At 47.6% G+C, this 19,612-nt stretch overlaps 1 protein-coding gene across 4 annotated transcripts in view; it reads right to left on the bottom strand.

The window, feature by feature from the left end:
* ADPRM (ADP-ribose/CDP-alcohol diphosphatase, manganese dependent) overlaps positions 1-19,612 on the bottom strand; it is a 58,693-nt gene that overhangs the window by 4,594 nt on the left and 34,487 nt on the right. For all 4 annotated transcript variants that reach the window (XM_029600244.1, XM_029600243.1, XM_029600245.1 and 1 more), the window contains one exon: positions 632-745. In XM_029600244.1, the coding sequence (XP_029456104.1) occupies positions 632-745 (114 nt within the window). The remainder of the gene's footprint in view (positions 1-631; positions 746-19,612) is intronic.

Raw genomic sequence — 19,612 nt, 5'->3', positions numbered from 1 at the left:
GGTCTTTTGGCAATATGACCTCCAGAATCGGACACAATACTCCAGCTGAGGTCTCACTAATGACCTGTTCAGAGGCATTACCTTCTTTTTACTACCACTGGTGGTTTTACTACTAGTAATACCTATTCCTACCTTAATCCTAGCATTTATTCAGCTCTTAACACTGCTCTATCCCCTGTTTTGCTATGGTGAGACCTAATTGTTGCATAGCAGTATCTCACCCTCCATTATGGAGGGTGAGATACTGTCTCTACAGTATCTACAGTCTCTACAGTATCCCCAACCAGCTTAAAATTGAGACCAGAGTCTCTAAACTTTACTATAGAGCACTGAAACTGGGCCAGCCCCCATCTGTATGTAATTTGTTCGAATGAAGTAGAAAGAAATCTGCTGCTGAACAGATCATAGAAGACTTGAAGAGAATACCAAGTGGTCATTTCCAGCACAAAATGGAGCCTTTTCAAGCCTAGCCAGATAAGACTAGGATCTAAAATTTATCATTCAGCTCCACAGCAGGTATCATCTCCTGATGGATAATAATCCAGGTATTGGCCCCCCAGGATGGGCTCTGAATTTTAAGCCCAAGTGTTTCCCTTTAATTCAGGGGTACAAATGCAAAATATAAACCTACCAAATACTACAACTTTTTCTTTGCTTTCATCTGAAAAAGTAAGAACTCTGTCTAGCCAATCCAGTTGATCTTTGCTGAATCCTCCATTGAACCTTAAAATATGGCCTTCAGTACCTGCAATAAAAATTACATTCTAAGTTTAGATTTTTAGCCCACCTTTTCAAATGTTCAAGATAGCTTACAGCATTATTAGAATTCAGGTCCTTTCCCCAGAAGAGCTTACTATCTAAGTGGGAAGCTAAGGCAATGGAAGACAAATTGACTTGCCCAAGGTCATAAAGAGTGGCAGTGGAATAAGTAGGGTTGGACGACTAGATTCCACAGTTCATAGCCTAGTGCTCTACTAGGCCACATCTTCCCCTTAATCATTATTGGGGCAATTATAAAAAAACTGTGGGCCAGATTTTCATACCTACGCGTGGGTGTAGATTTGTGCGCGCAACCCGGCGTGCACAAATCTATGCCCGATTTTATAACATGCGTGCACAGCCGCACGCATGTTATAAAATCCAGGGTCAGTGCGCGCAAGGGGGTGCACACTTGTGCACGCCGAGACCTAGGGGAGCCCCGATCGCTTTCTCCGTTCCCTCCGAGCCACTCCGAAATCGGAGCGGCCTTGGAGGGAACTTTCCTTCCGCCCCCCTCCCCACCTTCCCCGCCCCCCCAGCCCTACCTAAATCTCCCCCCCCACCTTTATTTTTTTTTTTATTTATGCCTGCCTCTGGGCAGGCGTAGGTTGCGCGCGCCGGCCAAGTGCCGGTGCATGATCCCCTGGCACAACCACTGTGCCGGAGGCCTCAGTCTCGCCCCCACCCCACCCCCGGACCGTCCCGCCCCTTTTTTCAAGCCCCGGGACATACGCGCATCACGGGGCTTGCGCGTCGCCAGGCCTATGCAAAATAAGCTCGGCGCGCATAACCCTTTTAAAATCCGCCCCTATGTGGGTAGTTGCAAAGTCCACAGGTACTTTTCCCTATGCATATTTTCCATTTGAAAATTACCGTACCTAAAGCAAGAGTAGTTTCTATTTTCCTGGGGAAAACATGCATAGTTTTGAAAATGCAGAATTATGCCTGTTGCTGCCACCCGCTTTTCCCATGGGTAAAAGTATGCACATTGTTAATCCCAGTGTGTACTTTTACCCGGGGGTGGGGGGAAGATGTGCAGTTTTCAGACAGCTTATTTGCTTGGGTACATGGCTTTTTAAAAATTGTTCTTCCCATTGGTGCATAATAAGCCCATGTAAAACACGCCTGTCTTGAGAGAAAAGGAAAGCAGAGTTGCTTACCTGTAACAGGTGTCCTCACAGGACAGCAGGATGTTAGTCCTCACATATGGTGACATCATCAGGATGGAGCCCAATCACGGAACACTTTTGTCAAAGCTTCTAGAACTTTGACTGGCACCTACTGGGCATGCCCAGCAATGCATCAACCCTGCATCCAGCAGGGGTCCCCCTTCATTCTCGACTTATAGTAAAAAGTACATGCAAAAATAAAATAAGAAAACGTAAATGAACCCAACCCCACGGGGTGGCGGGCGGGTTTCGTGAGGACTAACATCCTGCTGTCCTGTGAGAACACCTGTTACAGGTAAGCAACTATGCTTTCTCACAGGACAAACAGGATGCAAAGCACCAAATGCACCCAAAGACGTGCAACAGACACAAAAACAGGGGTGGAAATTTGGTTAGGAGGGCATCCTGAACGGGTCGGTGGAAGGATGTTGGGAAGTTAAACTGAAAACAAGTTGCGTAGAATAGACTGGCCAAAGATGGAATCCTGTCTGCCAGCCTTATCTAAGCAATAATAGGCTGCGAAGGTATGGAGAGAACTCCCGGTAGCAGCCTTACAAATATCAACAAGCGGCACCGAACGGAGGTGCGCTACTGATGTTGCCATGGCCCTGATAGAGTGTGCTTTTACACGGTCTTGCAGCGGAATGCCTGCTTGCTGGTAGGAAAAAGAAATGCAGTCCGCTAACCAGGAGTAGAGGTTCTGCTTTCCCACAGGATTTCCCAACTTGATGGTATCTAAAGAAACAAACAATTGAGTGGATTTCCTGTGAGCTGACGTGCGGTCTAGATAGAAGGCTAGAGCACGTTTGCAGTCCAAGGAATGCAGAGCCTGTTCTACTGGGTTTGCATGGGGCATGGGAAAAAAGGTAGGTAGGATAATAGATTGGTTAATATGAAATTCCGATAATACCTTCGGTAAAAATTTAGGGTGAGTATGGAGGACCACCCTATCATGCAGAATTTTAGTGTAAGGTGGGTAGGTAACTAATGCCTGCAATTCACTAACTCTGCGTGTGGATGTGATAGTGAGAAGGAAAACTACTTTCCACGTGAGATAACGAAGATCACAAGAGTGGAGAGGCTCAAACAGAGGTTTCATGAGCCGTCCCAAAACCACATTAAGGTCCCAAGCAGGGGCAGGAGGGCGCAGTGGAGGTTTTAAATGGAGCAAGCCTCTCATGAAATGTGATACTAAAGGTTGTGTTGAAATGGAGACATTTCCTATACCCTTATGGTGTGCAGACACTGCACTAACATGTACCCTGATAGAGGAAGTTTTTAGGCCTAACTCTGACAGGTGCCAGAGATAGTCCAGGAACCTCACAGTGGAACAAGCGAAGGGGTCTATGGACATGGAAGTGCACCAGACTGTAAAACTCTTCCATTTAGAGCGATAAGACCTTCTCGTTGAAGGCTTTCATGAAGCCACCAGGACTCGGGATACCGACTCTGAAAGGTTAAGAGATTGGAGTATTAACCTTTCAACATCCAGGCTGTCAGAGAAAGAGCCTGGAGGTTGGGGTGACACAGGTATCCTTCGTTCTGAGTTATCAGAAGGGGATCCTTCCCCAGAGGAATGTGCCGGCGTACTGATAGGTCCTGGAGGATTGGAAATCACACCTGGCATGGCCAGTGGGGAGCTATCAGGATCATTAATCCCTTGTCCTGCTGGAGCTTCACGAGAGTCTGAAATGAGAGGAAGTGGAGGGTACGCATAAAGGAGACTGCTGGCCCAGGAGAGGGTGAAGGCATCTCTTGGTTGCAAGTGGTGACTGTGAATGAGAGAGCAGAAGTTGTCTACTTTGTGGTTGTGGACAGACGCAAAGAGGTCTATGCAAGGGTAACCCCAGCGTTGGAATATCATGTCTGCTACTGTGGGGTTGAGAGACCACTCGTGCGGATGGAAAGTGCGACTCAGCTTGTCCGCCAAAAGATTGTCCATTCCCGGCAAGTAGGTTGCTTTGAGGTACATCGAGCAGGAAAGGGCCCATGCCCATATCTGTACAGCTTCCTGACACAGGAGGTAGGAGCCAGTTCCCCCTTGTTTGATGATGTACCATATCGCAACCTGATTGTCGGTTTGAATCAGGATGGCTTTGTTTGATAGGCAATCCTGAAAAGTCTTGAGGGCATATCTGATCACCCGTAACTCCAGGAAATTTATCTGGTGTTTGGTTTCCTCTGGAGACCAGGTTCCCTGAGTCTGCAGGTCGACTACATGTGCACCCCACCCGAGGTTGGATGCGTCTGTTGTTAACCTAATCTGAGGTTCTGGAGCCTGAAATGGAAAGCCTTGAATGAGATTGGAGTGGTGTATCCACCAGGCTAGTGACAGACGGAGCTGTTTGGTAACCTGGATAATGCTGGACATTGGCTGACAAGCTTGAATCCACTGGTATTTTAAGGTCCACTGCATCACTCTCATGGCTAGGCGAGCCATCGGAGTGACATGCACCGAGGACACCATGTGACCCAGCAGTATGAGGAAGTGACGAGCAGTTGAAGATACTCGAGTCTGTAGGTGATGCGCCAGAGATGCTATGGTGAAAGCGCGATCCTGGGGGAGGAAGGCTTTCGCCTGTATAGTGTTTAGGTCGGCCCCTATAAAGGATAGGGTTTGGGATGGAACTATCTTGGACTTGGGATAGTTGATTAGAAACCCTAAGGAGATCAGGGTGTGGATAGTGAGATGCAGGGAGGCTAGTACGCCCTGCTGAGTCGGAGCCCTTATCAAACAATCGAGATAAGGGTAGACATGCACACTCTGATTCCTGAGGAAGGCTGCGACCACCACCAGGCACTTAGTGAATACTCGTGGAGCGGACGCTAGGCCGAATGGGAGTACACGGTCATGGTAGTGACGAGGGCCGACTAGGAATCGCAGGTACTTGCGATGAGATGGAATTGAGATGTGTGTGTAAGCGACGGAGATCTAGAGAGCATAGCCAATCTCCTCTTTGTAGAAGAGGAAGTAGAGAGCCCAAGGTTACCATTTTGAATTTTTCTCTCTGCAAAAATGTGTTTAGGGCGTGGAGGTCCAATATCGGGTGTACGCCACCTGACTTTTTTGGTATTAGAAAATACCTGGAATAAAACCCTTGCCCCTGCTGGGAGAGGGGCACTGGTTCTATTGCTTGGGATTTGAGGAGGGATGAGACCTCCTGTTCGAGCAAGGGAGAATGGTCGGACGTCCCCAACGTCAGCCGAGGTGGAGAGTCCGCTGGAACAGTCAGGAAATTTAGGTGGTAACCCTGAGTGACTACTGCACGTACCCACTGGTCTGTGGTGACTGTATGCCAAACGCTGTTGAAGTGGCAGAGTCGACCGCCGACCGGTATGGATGGAAGAGGAGGTTGGCTTACACTCTCTAGGAAGGAGTCAAAACCCTGACGCTGGTCCAGGCTGAGAAGCTGGCTGAGACTTTTGAGGCCGAGTCTGCCTGGATTCACCTTTTTGGTAAGGTCTGGAAGGGTGTCCTCTAGAAACCAGAGGATAAAATTTTCTTGGCTTGTAGGCCGGCTGCTTAGAGTCACGACTGAAAGTTCTCTTAGGGGCGGAAGGAAACTCAGACAGCACAGAAGAAAGCTGGTGCAGTGTTTCATAGTGGTCCTTCAACTGCGCCACGGTCTCTCGGATCTTGGGATGTATCATCGGTCCAAGGATCATAGGGCTGATCTCCAGCAGGGAGAAAAGATGCTAATCCTGAAGGACCAGGCCTATACATCGGTGGCATCGGAGGTGGCACCGATGGCTTCAAAGGAGGCAGACGGCATCGATGGAGGCACCGAAGGGTCCGGTGACATCGATGGACAAGTTGGTGGTAAAATCCCAGACGGTGGAATGGGTATCGGTGTTTCCTCATCATCTGATGATAATGGAATCGGTGTGGAAGGCAGCGGAACCACCTATGCTCTCGGTTCCATCAATGGATGGGCGCCGATCAACGCATCCAGTCTACCCAGTAGTGGTGCGAGCGCTATGGGAATCGGATCAGTGACCGGCTCGGGGACTGGTACCTGCGTCGATGGATGTTGGATCCAAGTGGCCATCGGTAAAGCACTTCAAGTGCTTTACCGATGGCCACTTGGATCATCCAATCCAATTCCTCGCGGAAACCTGGGGCGTGGAACCCCGGTTCCGGAGTAGGAGGCACCACTGGCGTAGCCGGAGGGTCCAACAGTGAAGGTGGAATTGTGGATCCCGGCACCACTGAAGGTGGGGAACACCTCGGTGACCCAGTCACAGAAGAGGATGGGGCCTTTTCTGGACGGGGCTTCTTTGTCGGTGGCTATGTCGACGTCGATGCCGAGGGCTTGCCTGGATCGGCGGACTGAGCCTTGTGATGACGGTGTCAACGTCTTTCACGATGATCTCCAAGGTCCTTTTCTTGAGGAGGCAAGGAGGCAATCGACACCTTTGGAATCGTCGACGCCGGTCGGGCAGCAGCAGTGTCCCGGTGCTGGCGAGAGGTCGATGGCACCGGCTCGGAAGAAGTTGAAGCTATCGATGGAGTCGGGGTTTTTGACTGAAAGAGAAAGTCCATTTCTCTAAACGAGCCTTATGGCCCTTCAAATGTCATTTGGGCACATTTGGTGCAAGTTAGGACATCATGGCCGGACCCCAAACACATAACACAGACCCCATGCGGGTCAGTGATGTTCACTGTTCGAGTGCAGTCGGGGCACCGATGAAAACCCGACGCCATGACTCCAACAAAAATTTAGCCGTGGTGCGGTCGATGGCCAGTAGGCCCCGAAAGGATAACTCGACGGGATTCGACCGTAACAAGGGTAAAACCTTACCTTTCAACCGCGGAGTATGGATATCGATAGGGGGACCCCTATGGGGTAGAATTTTTTTTGAAATTTTGAAAGAAGTTCCGTAAGGAAAATTCCTGTCAGGAATCTCGAGAGCTCCTTAACCCACGTAGCTACTGCTGCGCGGAAAAAAGAAGACTGAAGGGGGACCCCTGCTGGATGCAGGGTTAGTGCATTGCTGGGCATGCCCAGTATGTGCCAGTCAAAGTTCTAGAAACTTTGACAAAAGTGTTCCGTGATTGGGCTCCATCCTGATGATGGAGCCCAATCACGGAACACCATCCTGGAACACCATCCCAATCACGGACTACCATCCTGCTTGTCCTGTGAGAAAAGCTTTTCAGAAATCTGGAGTCATTGCATGCTCCAGTGACAATAATTTTCCAGTTAAAATTTGTATTCACCTCTGTGTTTGTAATAGAACCACCAACCATTAAATACTAAATGAAATTAAAAGTCAGCCCAAGAAAGGGCTGAAAATAAGAGACACCTGAGACTCCCTCTTTCTCTTCCTTCAGCTGGTGCTTGTTCCTCTTCCCACCACCACTACTGCTCTCTCTCGCCCTCAGCCAACACTTACTGTTTTTCCCTTACTTGCAAAGAGAAAAAATGATTGTTAAAACTTAATGGGTGAATGACTGAGAAGTCCAGCGGGAACCCTGTGAGATCTCACCTATTTGGCTTGCTGACACCCAGACTTTAATATACAAATCAGTCGTAAGGGTGGTGTGACTTTTGTGTCAGGCTCTTTTTTTTTGTTCAGATTGTTTTGCGGTAATTTTGAGCCCTTGCTTTATCACTTTGTTTATCATACGAAAAAGAAATGAAAATTGGTTCTTACCTGATAATTTTCGTTCCTGTAGTACCATGGATCAGTCCAGACTCCTGGGTTTTGCCTCCCCACCAGCAGATGGAGACAGAGAAAGCTGTGCCAGACTCTGCCATATATACCCAGGTGCCACCCACAGTCTGCTAGTATTACTCAGTATCAAAGCAGTATGTCTCAACAAACTAACTATAGATAGGAACCACAACCAGAACCGGATCACTAACCTCAACTGTGACCCAAACCCCCGAAAACTGGGGAACCAAGACCAAACTGCAAATCAGCAGAAAGCAAAAATTAGAACGCGCGGACTCTCCATGATATCTATGCATTAACTGCCGCAGTATCCACCGAGGACGGGACTCTAGACTGATCTGTGGTACTACAGGAACGAAAATTATCAGGTAAGAACCAATTTTCATTTCCCTATACGTACCCGGATCAGTCCAGACTCCTGAGATGTACCAGAGCTTACCTAATGGGGTTGGGATCCGGAGAGGCCCGCACGCAGCACGCCTGAACCGAAACAGTCCACATCCGGAGCCTGCACACCCAGCCAGTAATGTCTTGCAAATGTATGCAATGATGTCCATGTGGCCACTCGACAAATCTCCTGTGGAGAAATCTGCTGGCATTCCACCCAGGAAGCCGCTTGCGCTCTTGTCGAATGTGCCCGAATCCCCACAGGCAAAGGCTTACCGTGAAGTAAATATGCAGAGTATCGTCTCCTTTAGCCACCAGGCAATCGTGGTTTTGGATGCCATGTTACCCTTCTTGGGACCACTCCAAAGAACAAAGAGGTGATCCGAGACTCGAAAACTATTCGTTACTTCAAGATAACACAGCAACGCCCGAACATCCAACTTCCGCAAATCCTTGGAAGACGGATCCGACCTATCCAGATCAGAAAAGGACGGAAGCTCCACCGACTGATTCAGATGAAAAGCAGAAACCACATTTGGAAGAAAAGAAGGAACCATTCGCAGAGACACCCCGAATCCGAAATCCGCAAGAACAGCTCTCTGCACGACAGGGCTTGCAGCTCGGATACCCTCCGAGCGGATTAAATTGCCACCAAAAACACCACTTTCAACATGAAGTCTTTTAATGTAGCTCACTGCAAGGGCTCAAACGGTGCCGAACACAAAGCCCTAAGGACCAAGTTAAGATTCCAAGAAGGACATGGCGAACTCACCAGGGGTCGCAAATGTTTCACCCCCCCGTAAGAAATGAGAGACATCAGGATGCGCTGCTAAGACTGTGCCTTGAATGGACCCACGCAGAGATCCAAGAGCTGCTACCTGTACCTTTAAGGAACTACAGGACAGACCTTTAGCTAAACCTGCTTGTAGAAAAGCCAAGATGTCAGGAATGGACGCCCGCATGGGCATAATTCCCCGGTCTACACACCATGACTCAAACACCTTCCACACACGAACATGGGAAAGAGAGGTGGAAGTCTTCTGTGAACGCAACAGAGCGGTTACCACCACGTCCGAATAACCTTTGTCCTTTAGATGCCTCCTCTCAAAAGCCAAGCCACTAGACAGAAGCAATCGACCTGGTCGAAACAGACGGGTCCCTGATGAAGAAGGTTCGGAAGAGACGGAAACCTCAGAGGGCCTTCCACTGCCAGATTGACTAGGTCCACAAACCATGGGCGATGCGGCCACTCGGGAGCCACTAAGATCATGTCTGCTGGATGAGTCTCTATCCGTCTGAGCACCCTGCCTATTAGAGGCCAAGGGGAAAACACATACAGTAGGTCAGCCAGGGCAGAACCAGGGCATCTACGCCCTCTGCTCCCGTTTCCCTGCGACGGGCAAAGAAACGCGGAGCCTTGGTGTTCACGAATGTCGCCATCAGATCCAGGTATGGAGTGCCCCATCTGTCGCAAATGATCTGAAAGGTCCTGTCTGCCAACTCCCACTCTCCGGAATCGAGAAGATGCCGACTTAGAAAATCCGCGTGATTGTTGTTAGGAACTGGGGAACCTTTTGGGGAAGGGGGAGTCTCTTCCGAAGGGATGGGCTCCACCTTAACCAGGGTGGAACCAGACTGCTGGCGCTAACCTTTAAAAAAGAGATAGAGCAGCTTTTAAACTAGAACAAAGGGGAAAGCCGACAGTCACTCAGCAGCGCATGGTTCGGAGAGATGTATCTTTAAAGGATACTAATGATGCATTAGAATTAGGGCATCCCGACAGTGAGGTTCCAATAATTAGAAAAGTAGTCCAAGTGCCTGTAACTAAAAACTCACCTGAGCTAAAAAATTCTAACTTATCCCTATCAATTAAAAAGCAGAATAAAAATACAAACAAAAAACAAACTTTGAAATGTTTGTATGCTAATGCCAGAAGTCTAAGAAGTAAGATGGGAGAATTAGAATGTATAGCAGTGAATGATGACATAGACTTAATTGGCATCTCAGAGACATGGTGGAAAGAGGATAACCAATGGGACAGTGCTATACCGGGGTACAAATTATATCACAATGACAGAGAGGAGCAGTCGGGAGGAGGTGTGGCGCTTTATGTCCGGGATGGCATAGAGTCCAACAGGATAAACATCCTGCATGAGACTAAATACAAAATTGAATCTTTATGGGTAGAAATCCCTTGTGTATCAGGGAAGACTACAGTTATAGGGGTATACTACCGTCCACCTGGTCAAGATGGTGAGATGGACAGTGAAATGCTAAGAGAAATTAGGGAAGCTAACCAAATTGGTAGTGCAGTAATAATGGGAGACTTCAATTACCCCAATATACATTGGGTAAATGTATCATCGGGTCAGGCTAGAGAGATAACGTTCCTGGATGGAATAAATGATAGCTTTATGGAGCAATTGGTTCAGGAACCGACGAGAGAGGGAGCAATTTTAGATCTAATTCTCAGTGGAGCACAGGACTTGGTGAGAGAGGTAACGGTGGTGGGGCCGCTTGGCAATAGTGATCATAATATGATCAAATTTGATTTAATGACTGGAAAAGGAACAGTGTGCAAATCCAAGGCTCTCGTGCTAAACTTTCAAAAGGGAAACTTTGATAAAATGAGAAAAATTGTTAGAAAAAAACTGAAAGGAGCAGCTACAAAAGTAAAAAATGTCCAAGAGGCGTGGTCATTGTTAAAAAATACCATTCTAGAAGCACAGTCCAGATGTATTCCACACATTAAGAAAGGTGGAAAGAAGGCAAAACGATTACCGGCATGGTTAAAAGGGGAGGTGAAAGAAGCTATTTTAGCCAAAAGATCTTCATTCAAAAATTGGAAGAAGGATCCAACAGAAGAAAATAGGATAAAGCATAAACCTTGGCAAGTTAAATGTAAGACATTGATAAGACAGGCTAAGAGAGAATTTGAAAAGAAGTTGGCTGTAGAGGCAAAAACTCACAGTAAAAACTTTTTTAAATATATCCGAAGCAGAAAGCCTGTGAGGGAGTCAGTTGGACCATTAGATGATCGAGGGGTTAAAGGGGCACTTAGAGAAGATAAAGCCATCGCGGAAAGATTAAATGATTTCTTTGCTTCGGTGTTTACTGAAGAGGATGTTGGGGAGGTACCCGTAATGGAGAAGGTTTTCATGGGTAATGATTCAGATGGACTGAATCAAATCACGGTGAACCTACAAGATGTGGTAGGCCTGATTGACAAACTGAAGAGTAGTAAATCACCTGGACCGGATGGTATACACCCCAGAGTTCTGAAGGAACTAAAAAATGAAATTTCAGACCTATTAGTAAAAATTTGTAACTTATCATTAAAATCATCCATTGTACCTGAAGACTGGAGGATAGCAAATGTAACCCCAATATTTAAAAAGGGCTCCAGGGGCGATCCGGGAAACTACAGACCGGTTAGCCTGACTTCAGTGCCAGGAAAAATAGTGGAAAGTGTTCTAAACATCAAAATCACAGAACATATAGAAAGACATGGTTTAATGGAACAAAGTCAGCATGGCTTTACCCAGGGCAAGTCTTGCCTCACAAATCTGCTTCACTTTTTTGAAGGAGTTAATAAACATGTGGATAAAGGTGAACCGGTAGATATAGTATACTTGGATTTTCAGAAGGCGTTTGACAAAGTTCCTCATGAGAGGCTTCTAGGAAAAGTAAAAAGTCATGGGATAGGTGGCGATGTCCTTTCGTGGATTGCAAACTGGCTAAAAGACAGGAAACAGAGAGTAGGATTAAATGGGCAATTTTCTCAGTGGAAGGGAGTGGACAGTGCCTCAGGGATCTGTATTGGGACCCTTACTGTTCAATATATTTATAAATGATCTGGAAAGAAATACGACGAGTGAGATAATCAAATTTGCAGATGACACAAAATTGTTCAGAGTAGTTAAAACACAAGCAGATTGTGATAAATTGCAGGAAGACCTTGTGAGACTGGAAAATTGGGCATCCAAATGGCAGATGAAATTTAATGTGGATAAGTGCAAGGTGATGCATATAGGGAAAAATAACCCTTGCTATAATTACACGATGTTGGGTTCCATATTAGGTGCTACAACCCAAGAAAGAGATCTAGGTGTCATAGTGGATAACACATTGAAATCGTCGGTTCAGTGTGCTGCGGCAGTCAAAAAAGCAAACAGAATGTTGGGAATTATTAGAAAAGGAATGATGAATAAAACGGAAAATGTCATAATGCCTCTGTATCGCTCCATGGTGAGACCGCACCTTGAATATTGTGTACAATTCTGGTCGCTGCATCTCAAAAAAGATATAATTGCGATGGAGAAGGTACAGAGAAGGGCTACCAAAATGATAAGAGGAATGGAACAACTCCCCTATGAGGAAAGACTAAAGAGGTTAGGACTTTTCAGCTTGGAGAAGAGACGACTGAGGGGGGATATGATAGAGGTGTTTAAAATCATGAGAGGTCTAGAATGGGTAGATGTGAATCGGTTATTTACTCTTTCGGATAGTAGAAAGACTAGAGGACACTCCATGAAGTTAGCATGGGGCACATTTAAAACTAATCGGAGAAAGTTCTTTTTTACTCAACGCACAATTAAACTCTGGAATTTGTTGCCAGAGAATGTGGTTCGTGCAGTTAGTATAGCTGTGTTTAAAAAAGGATTGGATAAGTTCTTGGAGGAGAAGTCCATTACCTGCTATTAAGTTCACTTAGAGAATAGCCACTGCCATTAGCAATGGTTACATGGAATAGACTTAGTTTTTGGGTACTTGCCAGGTTCTTATGGCCTGGATTGGCCACTGTTGGAAACAGGATGCTGGGCTTGATGGACCCTTGGTCTGACCCAGTATGGCATTTTCTTATGTTCTTATGTTGTCGACTCCGGCAATGTGGGACGCAGCTATGCTGAGAAGATTCTGTTCCACCCATTCGATTAACCACCGAGCTTCTAACGCTACTGGCTGACTTCTCGTCCCTCCTTGGCAACTGATGTATGCGACCGTGGTCGCATTGTCAGTCAGTACCCTGACAGCCTTCCCCTTGACTAGCGGAGCTAAAGCCAACAATGCCAGACGAACCGCTCTGGTTTCCAGACGATTGATGGACCACAGAGATTCTGTCGAGGACCAGCAGCCCTGTACTGATTGTCGGAGACAAACTGCTCCCCAGCCTGACAGGCTGGCATCCGTAGTTATCACCGACCAATCCGGTAAAACCAAGGGAACCCCCCGGTTCAAATTGTCCGAAATGAGCCACCAATCCAGACTGCAGCGAGCGGCCTCTGTCAGAGGCAATTGCAGGTGGAACTGCTCGGAAACCGGATTCCAGGAGGAGAGTAAAGCTGATTGTAAGGGGCGCATATGTGCGAAGGCCCATGGAACCAACTCTATGGAAGAAGTCATGGGCCCCAGGACTTGTAAGTAGTCCCAGACTATTGGCGATCACTTGTACAGTAATCGGCGTACCTGACCCTGCAACTTGGAAATGCGGTCGGGTGTTAAGAAAACTCTCCCCTGTCGGGTGTCAAACAGCGCACCCAAAAACACCAACGACTGGGAAGGTGTAAGATGACTCTTGGCGAAGTTGACCACCCAACCTAGATTCTTCAGTACTTGCAGCACTCGCTGCACTGCGGCCTGACAGTCTTTCAGACTTCGCCCGAATCAACAATCGTCCAGGTATGGGTGGACCAACCAGCCCTCTCTGTGCAACTGAGCCGCTACCGCCACCATGACCTTGGTGAACGTCCGGGGTGCCGTAGCAAGACTGAAAGGTAAAGCCTGAAACTGGTAATGGCGCCCCAGGATGGAAAATCTCAGGAACTGCTGATGATCTGGTCGGATCCCGATATGCAGCTATGCCTCCGTCAGATCCAAAGAAGCGAGAAATTCCCCCGACCTCACTGAGGGAAGCACGGATCTCAACGTCTCCATCCGGAAGCGTGGGATCCGCAGGCACCGGTTGACGCACTTTAAGTCGAGAATGGGCCTGAAGGATCCTTCTTTCTTTGGCACGACGAAGTAAATGGAGTAGTGACCTCTTCGTTGATCCACTGGAGGAACCAGTATAACAGCTCCTAGGTCGAGCAGACGCTGCAGCGTCTGTTTTACAGCCCGAAGCTTTGAGGCGTACATGCATGGGGAGACCAGAAACTGAGGGCGAGGCTGGCGGACAAAATCTAACGCGTAATCGTGTCTTATCACAGAGAGCACCCACTGATCTGTTGTGACTTTGGCCCATTCCTCGTAAAACAGGGACAATCTGCATCCTACCATCGGAACCGAGGAATGGAGCGGCCGCCCATCATTGCGGGGACTTACTGACTGGCGTGGACTGAGCGGAATTTGGCCTGCCAAATCGCCTACCACGAAAGGACTGAGACCACGCCTGTTGCCTGTTAGAATTCTGCCGGAAGGCGGCCGTGGCCACCCTAGGTGTCCGAGAACGCAGACTTCCTCGAAACCGGGAACGAGAGGAAAAAGCCCCCCTGGACCGTGGCCTGTCCTCTGGCAAACGATACGACTTATTCTTCCCCAAAAACTGAATCATATCCTCCAGTTCTTTTCCAAATAATAACTTGCCCTTAAAGGGCAAGGAGCCCAGACGAGACTTCGAGGAAGCATCTGCTGACCAGTTTTGTAACATAATAACCTATGGGCCGAAACCGCGGACACCATCAACCTGGCCAACATGCGCAGTAGATCATGCATAGCATCAGCACTATAGGCCACCACCGATTCCAGGCGGCCAGCTTGCAGCGATTCCTCTTCCGATAGAGCTTCATTCGCAAGTAGTTGCTGCACCCATCGAAGATCAGCTCTCAACCCAAAATTGCTACACATTGCTGCACGGACACCAAGTGCAGAGACCTAAAAAATCTTCTTAAGAAGCAATTCCAACTTAGGATCCTGGAGATCCTTCAGGGCTGTTGCCCCTGTAACTGGAATCGTGGTCCTTTTTGTTACCGTTGAAACTGCGGCGTCCACCTTGGGAACCCAGAGCATCTCCAACGCCTCCTCAGGAAGTGGATAAAGCTTGTCCATCGCTTTCGTGACCTTCAACCCCAAATCTGGGGTGTCCCATTCGCGAAACAGTAGATCCGTGACAGAAAAATGAAATGGAAAAGTAGCAGCCGGACACCTCAGGCCCAATAACACTGGATCAATCGATCCCAAGCGTGCTTCTTCCTGAGGAGCGTCTATTCCCAGTTCTTTCAAAATGGGGGGTATAAGAGGAAGCAACTCCTCCTTTCTGAATAAACGCACAACCTTCGGATCATCGCCTTCGATGCTCTGAGAACCACGTGCAGCGCTCTGCTGCTGGTCCCCATCCCCTTCTACCCCCCACGGGGGTTGGGTCTGCAAATCCTGTTCATCTGGATCTGCAGTGTCCGAATGTTCAGGGTTTGCTCCTCCAGAGGGGAGGAGCTAGCAATCTGTGTACTCCGTAGGCAGAGTTAGTAGTCTGTTGTGGGTTTGCTCCCCACAGAATGGCAATCTGTTATGATATGGCTCCTTAATTGGGAGGAAGAGCACTTAATGTAAGTTGGTGAATCCTTGGGCCGATGGCAGATGACAGCGCCCTTAGGAGGATATCCTGAGAGGGACCACCGGCTAGGCTGAGGTATGGAGACAGACACAGACAGTACTTTATTAGACAGGTAGTAGAACCACCAGAGGTGGCAGTAGTGAGCTGATGCGTCCGGCAGGGCTGAAGTCTCTCAAATACTGGAACTGCAATCTCTGGGTTTGCTGAGCTGTAGAGAGAGACTATAGATAGTGAGTAGACAGGGTAGGCTAGATACATAACCAATAGTAGAGGATATACTCACTTAGATCATTAGAAGGCTCAGTAGTTGGAAAGAGTTAGGCCCTCGAGGAGCGAGTACCTGGTTCCAGGGACAGCTCTGAGAGCACGATGGCAACTCACAAATGTCTGTATCTGTAATAGCTTCTAGGCAGTAGAGGGTCTTCAATAGTTTCAGGAACATAGGCCCTCAAGGAGCGAGTAAAGGTTCCTATCTGCAATCTGAAATAGAAGAAGAGAGCGAGGCCCCCGAGGAGCGGGTACCTCTGGTAAGTCCGAGGAGGCAGAGTAGCTTGGACGAATTCGTAATCCTAGAACAAGTCTGATTCGTAGTCCTTGCTAACTCGAATTGTAAGCGTAAACGAAGACCTTTTAAGTTGGAAGTGGATGACGTCACTACGGGGGAACGCCCCCGAGGTTCGCGCCCTTTCTGGTACAAACTCCAGAGCGCGCGCGCGCCCTTACGTCATCAGGAACATGGCGGATCTGCAGCGTCAGGCCGGTCCAGGGACGCAGATAGATGTGGCATGGAGACGCCGCGGCAGCAAGCCATCCATTAGACCTGGAGGGAGTCGCCACCAAGGTAGAGAGGGTGGAGCAAGGGCGAAGAGCAGGCACGAACGCAACACCAAAGAAGTGTCCGTATCCACTTGCAGCACCCTAGTTCGCAAGGGACGCTTCCCCTTAGGGGCCCCCGCGGACCCCTGCACCGCAACCCTCTTCTGGGGCGCAGGAGAAGGAGATGGCGAATCTGAGGGCTCCAGAACTGGAATAGCGTGTTTTTTGCTGGCCCTCCGTGCCTTAAAGGCTTTATGCATGACCAAAACAAATTCTGATGAAAAAGAGCAGTCTGAATCAATGGAATCGGTATCCGGGGCATCTCCCTGTGTCGAGGACTGTGCCTGCGCTCGAGAACACGGCCTACGAGCCAGTTGCTGAGGAGAAAACTGCGGCAGGAGATTCCCCTCCCCCGCCACAACCTGAGTCGCCGTCGAAAAGGCACCTAAAATGATGCCATTTCCCGCGCTCAGCGGGAAGGAAGAAAGCAGAGGAAGGGGGAGCTCCCCTACTGCTAGCAACACCGCCCGCCTGCCGAAAACAAGCCGCCCGGCCCCCGCTGACGAACCCTCGCCGCCGGGGAGACAGGAGGAACAAAGCCCATCTCGGGCCAAACGAGCCCGATCGGAGCCGCACACGCAGCAAGCCGTTCCACGCGGCATCGCAAGACAGATAGCAAGAGGAAAAAAAGAAAAACAACGTGCGACTAACAACAGTGTGCAGACAGCCGCAGCACAGATACAATGGAGAGCAAAGAAGAAATACTTTTACTTTTTTTTTTAAATAACTTGCAGGTCTGCCAAGAAGATCCTTGGCCGGTGATGCTGGGGTGAGTGATCCGGGCTCCCCGGTATCACCCCAGCGTCTGCTGCACTAGGCAAAGAAGGGCTCTCAGCCCCTGCCGCAGCCACCTCACACCAGGGGGATAGTCCCCTCAGAACTTGCCGACCCCCTGGGAGGCCGAGATGTCCATACCGGTAAGCTTCGGAGCCCACAAGGAAATTCTAACTAATCTGTTAAAACTACTTTTTTTTTTTTTTAAACTAAAAATCTTTATACCATTAAACAGCAGTAACAAAAGGAAAACACCTAACTACTAAGTACACTATCTCAGACTGTGAGTTTGGCAACCCCACCATCTGCTGGAGACAGAGAAATACTGGCAGACTGTGGGTGGCACCCGGGTATATATGGCAGAGTCTGGCACAGCTTTCTCTGTCTCCATCTGCTGTTGGGGAGGCAAAACCCAGGAGTCTGGACTGATCCGGGTTCGTACAGGGAAAACACATTTATTTAAAATGGATCAGAATGTCATTCTAGTCGGACAGTAGCATTGTCCAAAAAATAGAAAAAGGCAGAAAGGCCATCACAATAATGTAAACCACAAACCAGGAGTGGCGACCTAATTCTTTTATATATGTAACAAATTGCTGTGACATGGACAAAAAAAAGATTTAAAACATTTTTAGGGAAACATATTAAGGAAATAAATTGCTCTACAAGTTGAGATGGGATCCATGCTGTATTGAAAAAGTTTTCTTTGGGACAGTTCCGCTCTATATGTAACAAAAAGTACTATACCTGAAAATTGTCCACCGAAACAGGATGATGGTACCAAAACAGCGATACCTTCAAGGACAAGGAAAGCTCTCTCATAAATACAGGGAAGTAGCATTTTCACCCTCATATGGAATTGTTATAAAAGCAGTTTTGGATTTAAGGAACATCATTTCTTATAACTATTTATTTTTGTAATCATTTTTTTCAAGCATACAAAACCCTTCTGGGTAAAATGATTATATTTTAGTTTGTTAGTAGCTCAATTTATTTCCTTGGTACAATACCCTAAAAAAATTTGAATAATTTTTTTTATACATCTCACAGAAGCTAGTTAAAGATAAAAATATGAGGTCTTCTACTCCTGATCTACAGCAGGCTAATTGCATTCATTTTCCTGCTCTGTTCCTTCTGCTTGAACGGCTGAGGCTGGCAGCTGTTAGGTGACAGGGAGCCCAGGGCAGCACCTGTGTTCATGCTTGCTTTTTTCGCTCAGGAGCTGCAACCTGCCCTTTTCATATACAGTAGGTTGCAGCATGAGGCTGTAGGAAGAAAAAGGAGTAAGGAGATAGACAGAAATGAAAACAACAGAGACTGAAGCATCAGGCCTCTCTCACAGATAAAAGGAGTTGCAGGTTCAACAGCAAGGCAGCAATACCAGGCAGGAGGTGGTGATATACAGAACCAAAGCACTAAAGAGAAAAGTGACATCATGCGACCAGGGTGAGGATGCTACTGATTAGGGGAACAGGCAACATATAGGTGGCTGTTTAGGGCTGGTAAGTGGAGGGCTGGGGCAGTTACTGATTTAGGGAACAGTGTAGGAATGATCAGGAAGTGGCAGAATATTAATCTTCATTTAGGCAGCCAACTGCCTACTAGACACATCCTCCGCCTTTGACACCATCAGCCACAACATTCTACTTGAACGTCTCGGCATATCTGGAGTCCCTCTTCGCTGGTTCAAATCTTACCTTAGCAATATTTATTTATTTATTTATTTTTGGTTTTTATATACCGATCTTCCTACATTAGATGCAAATCAAACCGGTTTACATAGAACAAGAAGAAACTTGCTAAAAAGGCATTACATAAAACAATGAACAATTATGCAACATTAAATAACATTGTCAAGAGAGTCAACTAATTATACAAAATTGAATTAAATGGTAATCAAAGTGAACATTTGATGTCCTTGTGTTGAACTTAGATAGGTTGAGAGTAACTGAAGGATTCTTCCAGGGAACTAAAATCACCAAAATACAATGCAGCTATGCAATACAATAGGCAATACAAAGTTAAAATACGAAACTGTGAGTCTAAAGCAATCACCCCGACACAAGGTATCCCGCAAGGCTCCTCTTTGTCATCCACCTTATTCAACATATACCTACTACCCCTGTCACCTCCTCTCTGAACTTGGTCTTCCGCATTTTATATATGCGGATGACGTACAAATCCTCATACCTGTGACTGACACCCTACCCAATGCCATTAATACATGGGAAACTGCCCTCCTCTCAATCAACAATCTACTCACTAACATCAACCTTGCCCTCTAAAACCTTGCCCTCTAAAACCTTGCCCTCTAAAACCTTGCCCAACTAAAACAGAACTCGACCATCTCTCCACAAAACGTCATTATCAATCTCCCCCCCATACTCCCCCACCCACAATTTCCTTTTCACATGTACGC

Source organism: Rhinatrema bivittatum, chromosome 4, assembly GCF_901001135.1.
Source record: "Rhinatrema bivittatum chromosome 4, aRhiBiv1.1, whole genome shotgun sequence".
NCBI lineage: Eukaryota > Metazoa > Chordata > Amphibia > Gymnophiona > Rhinatrematidae > Rhinatrema > Rhinatrema bivittatum.
Note: the sequence above shows the minus strand (reverse complement) of the source record. Positions and strands in the feature narration are given on the sequence as shown.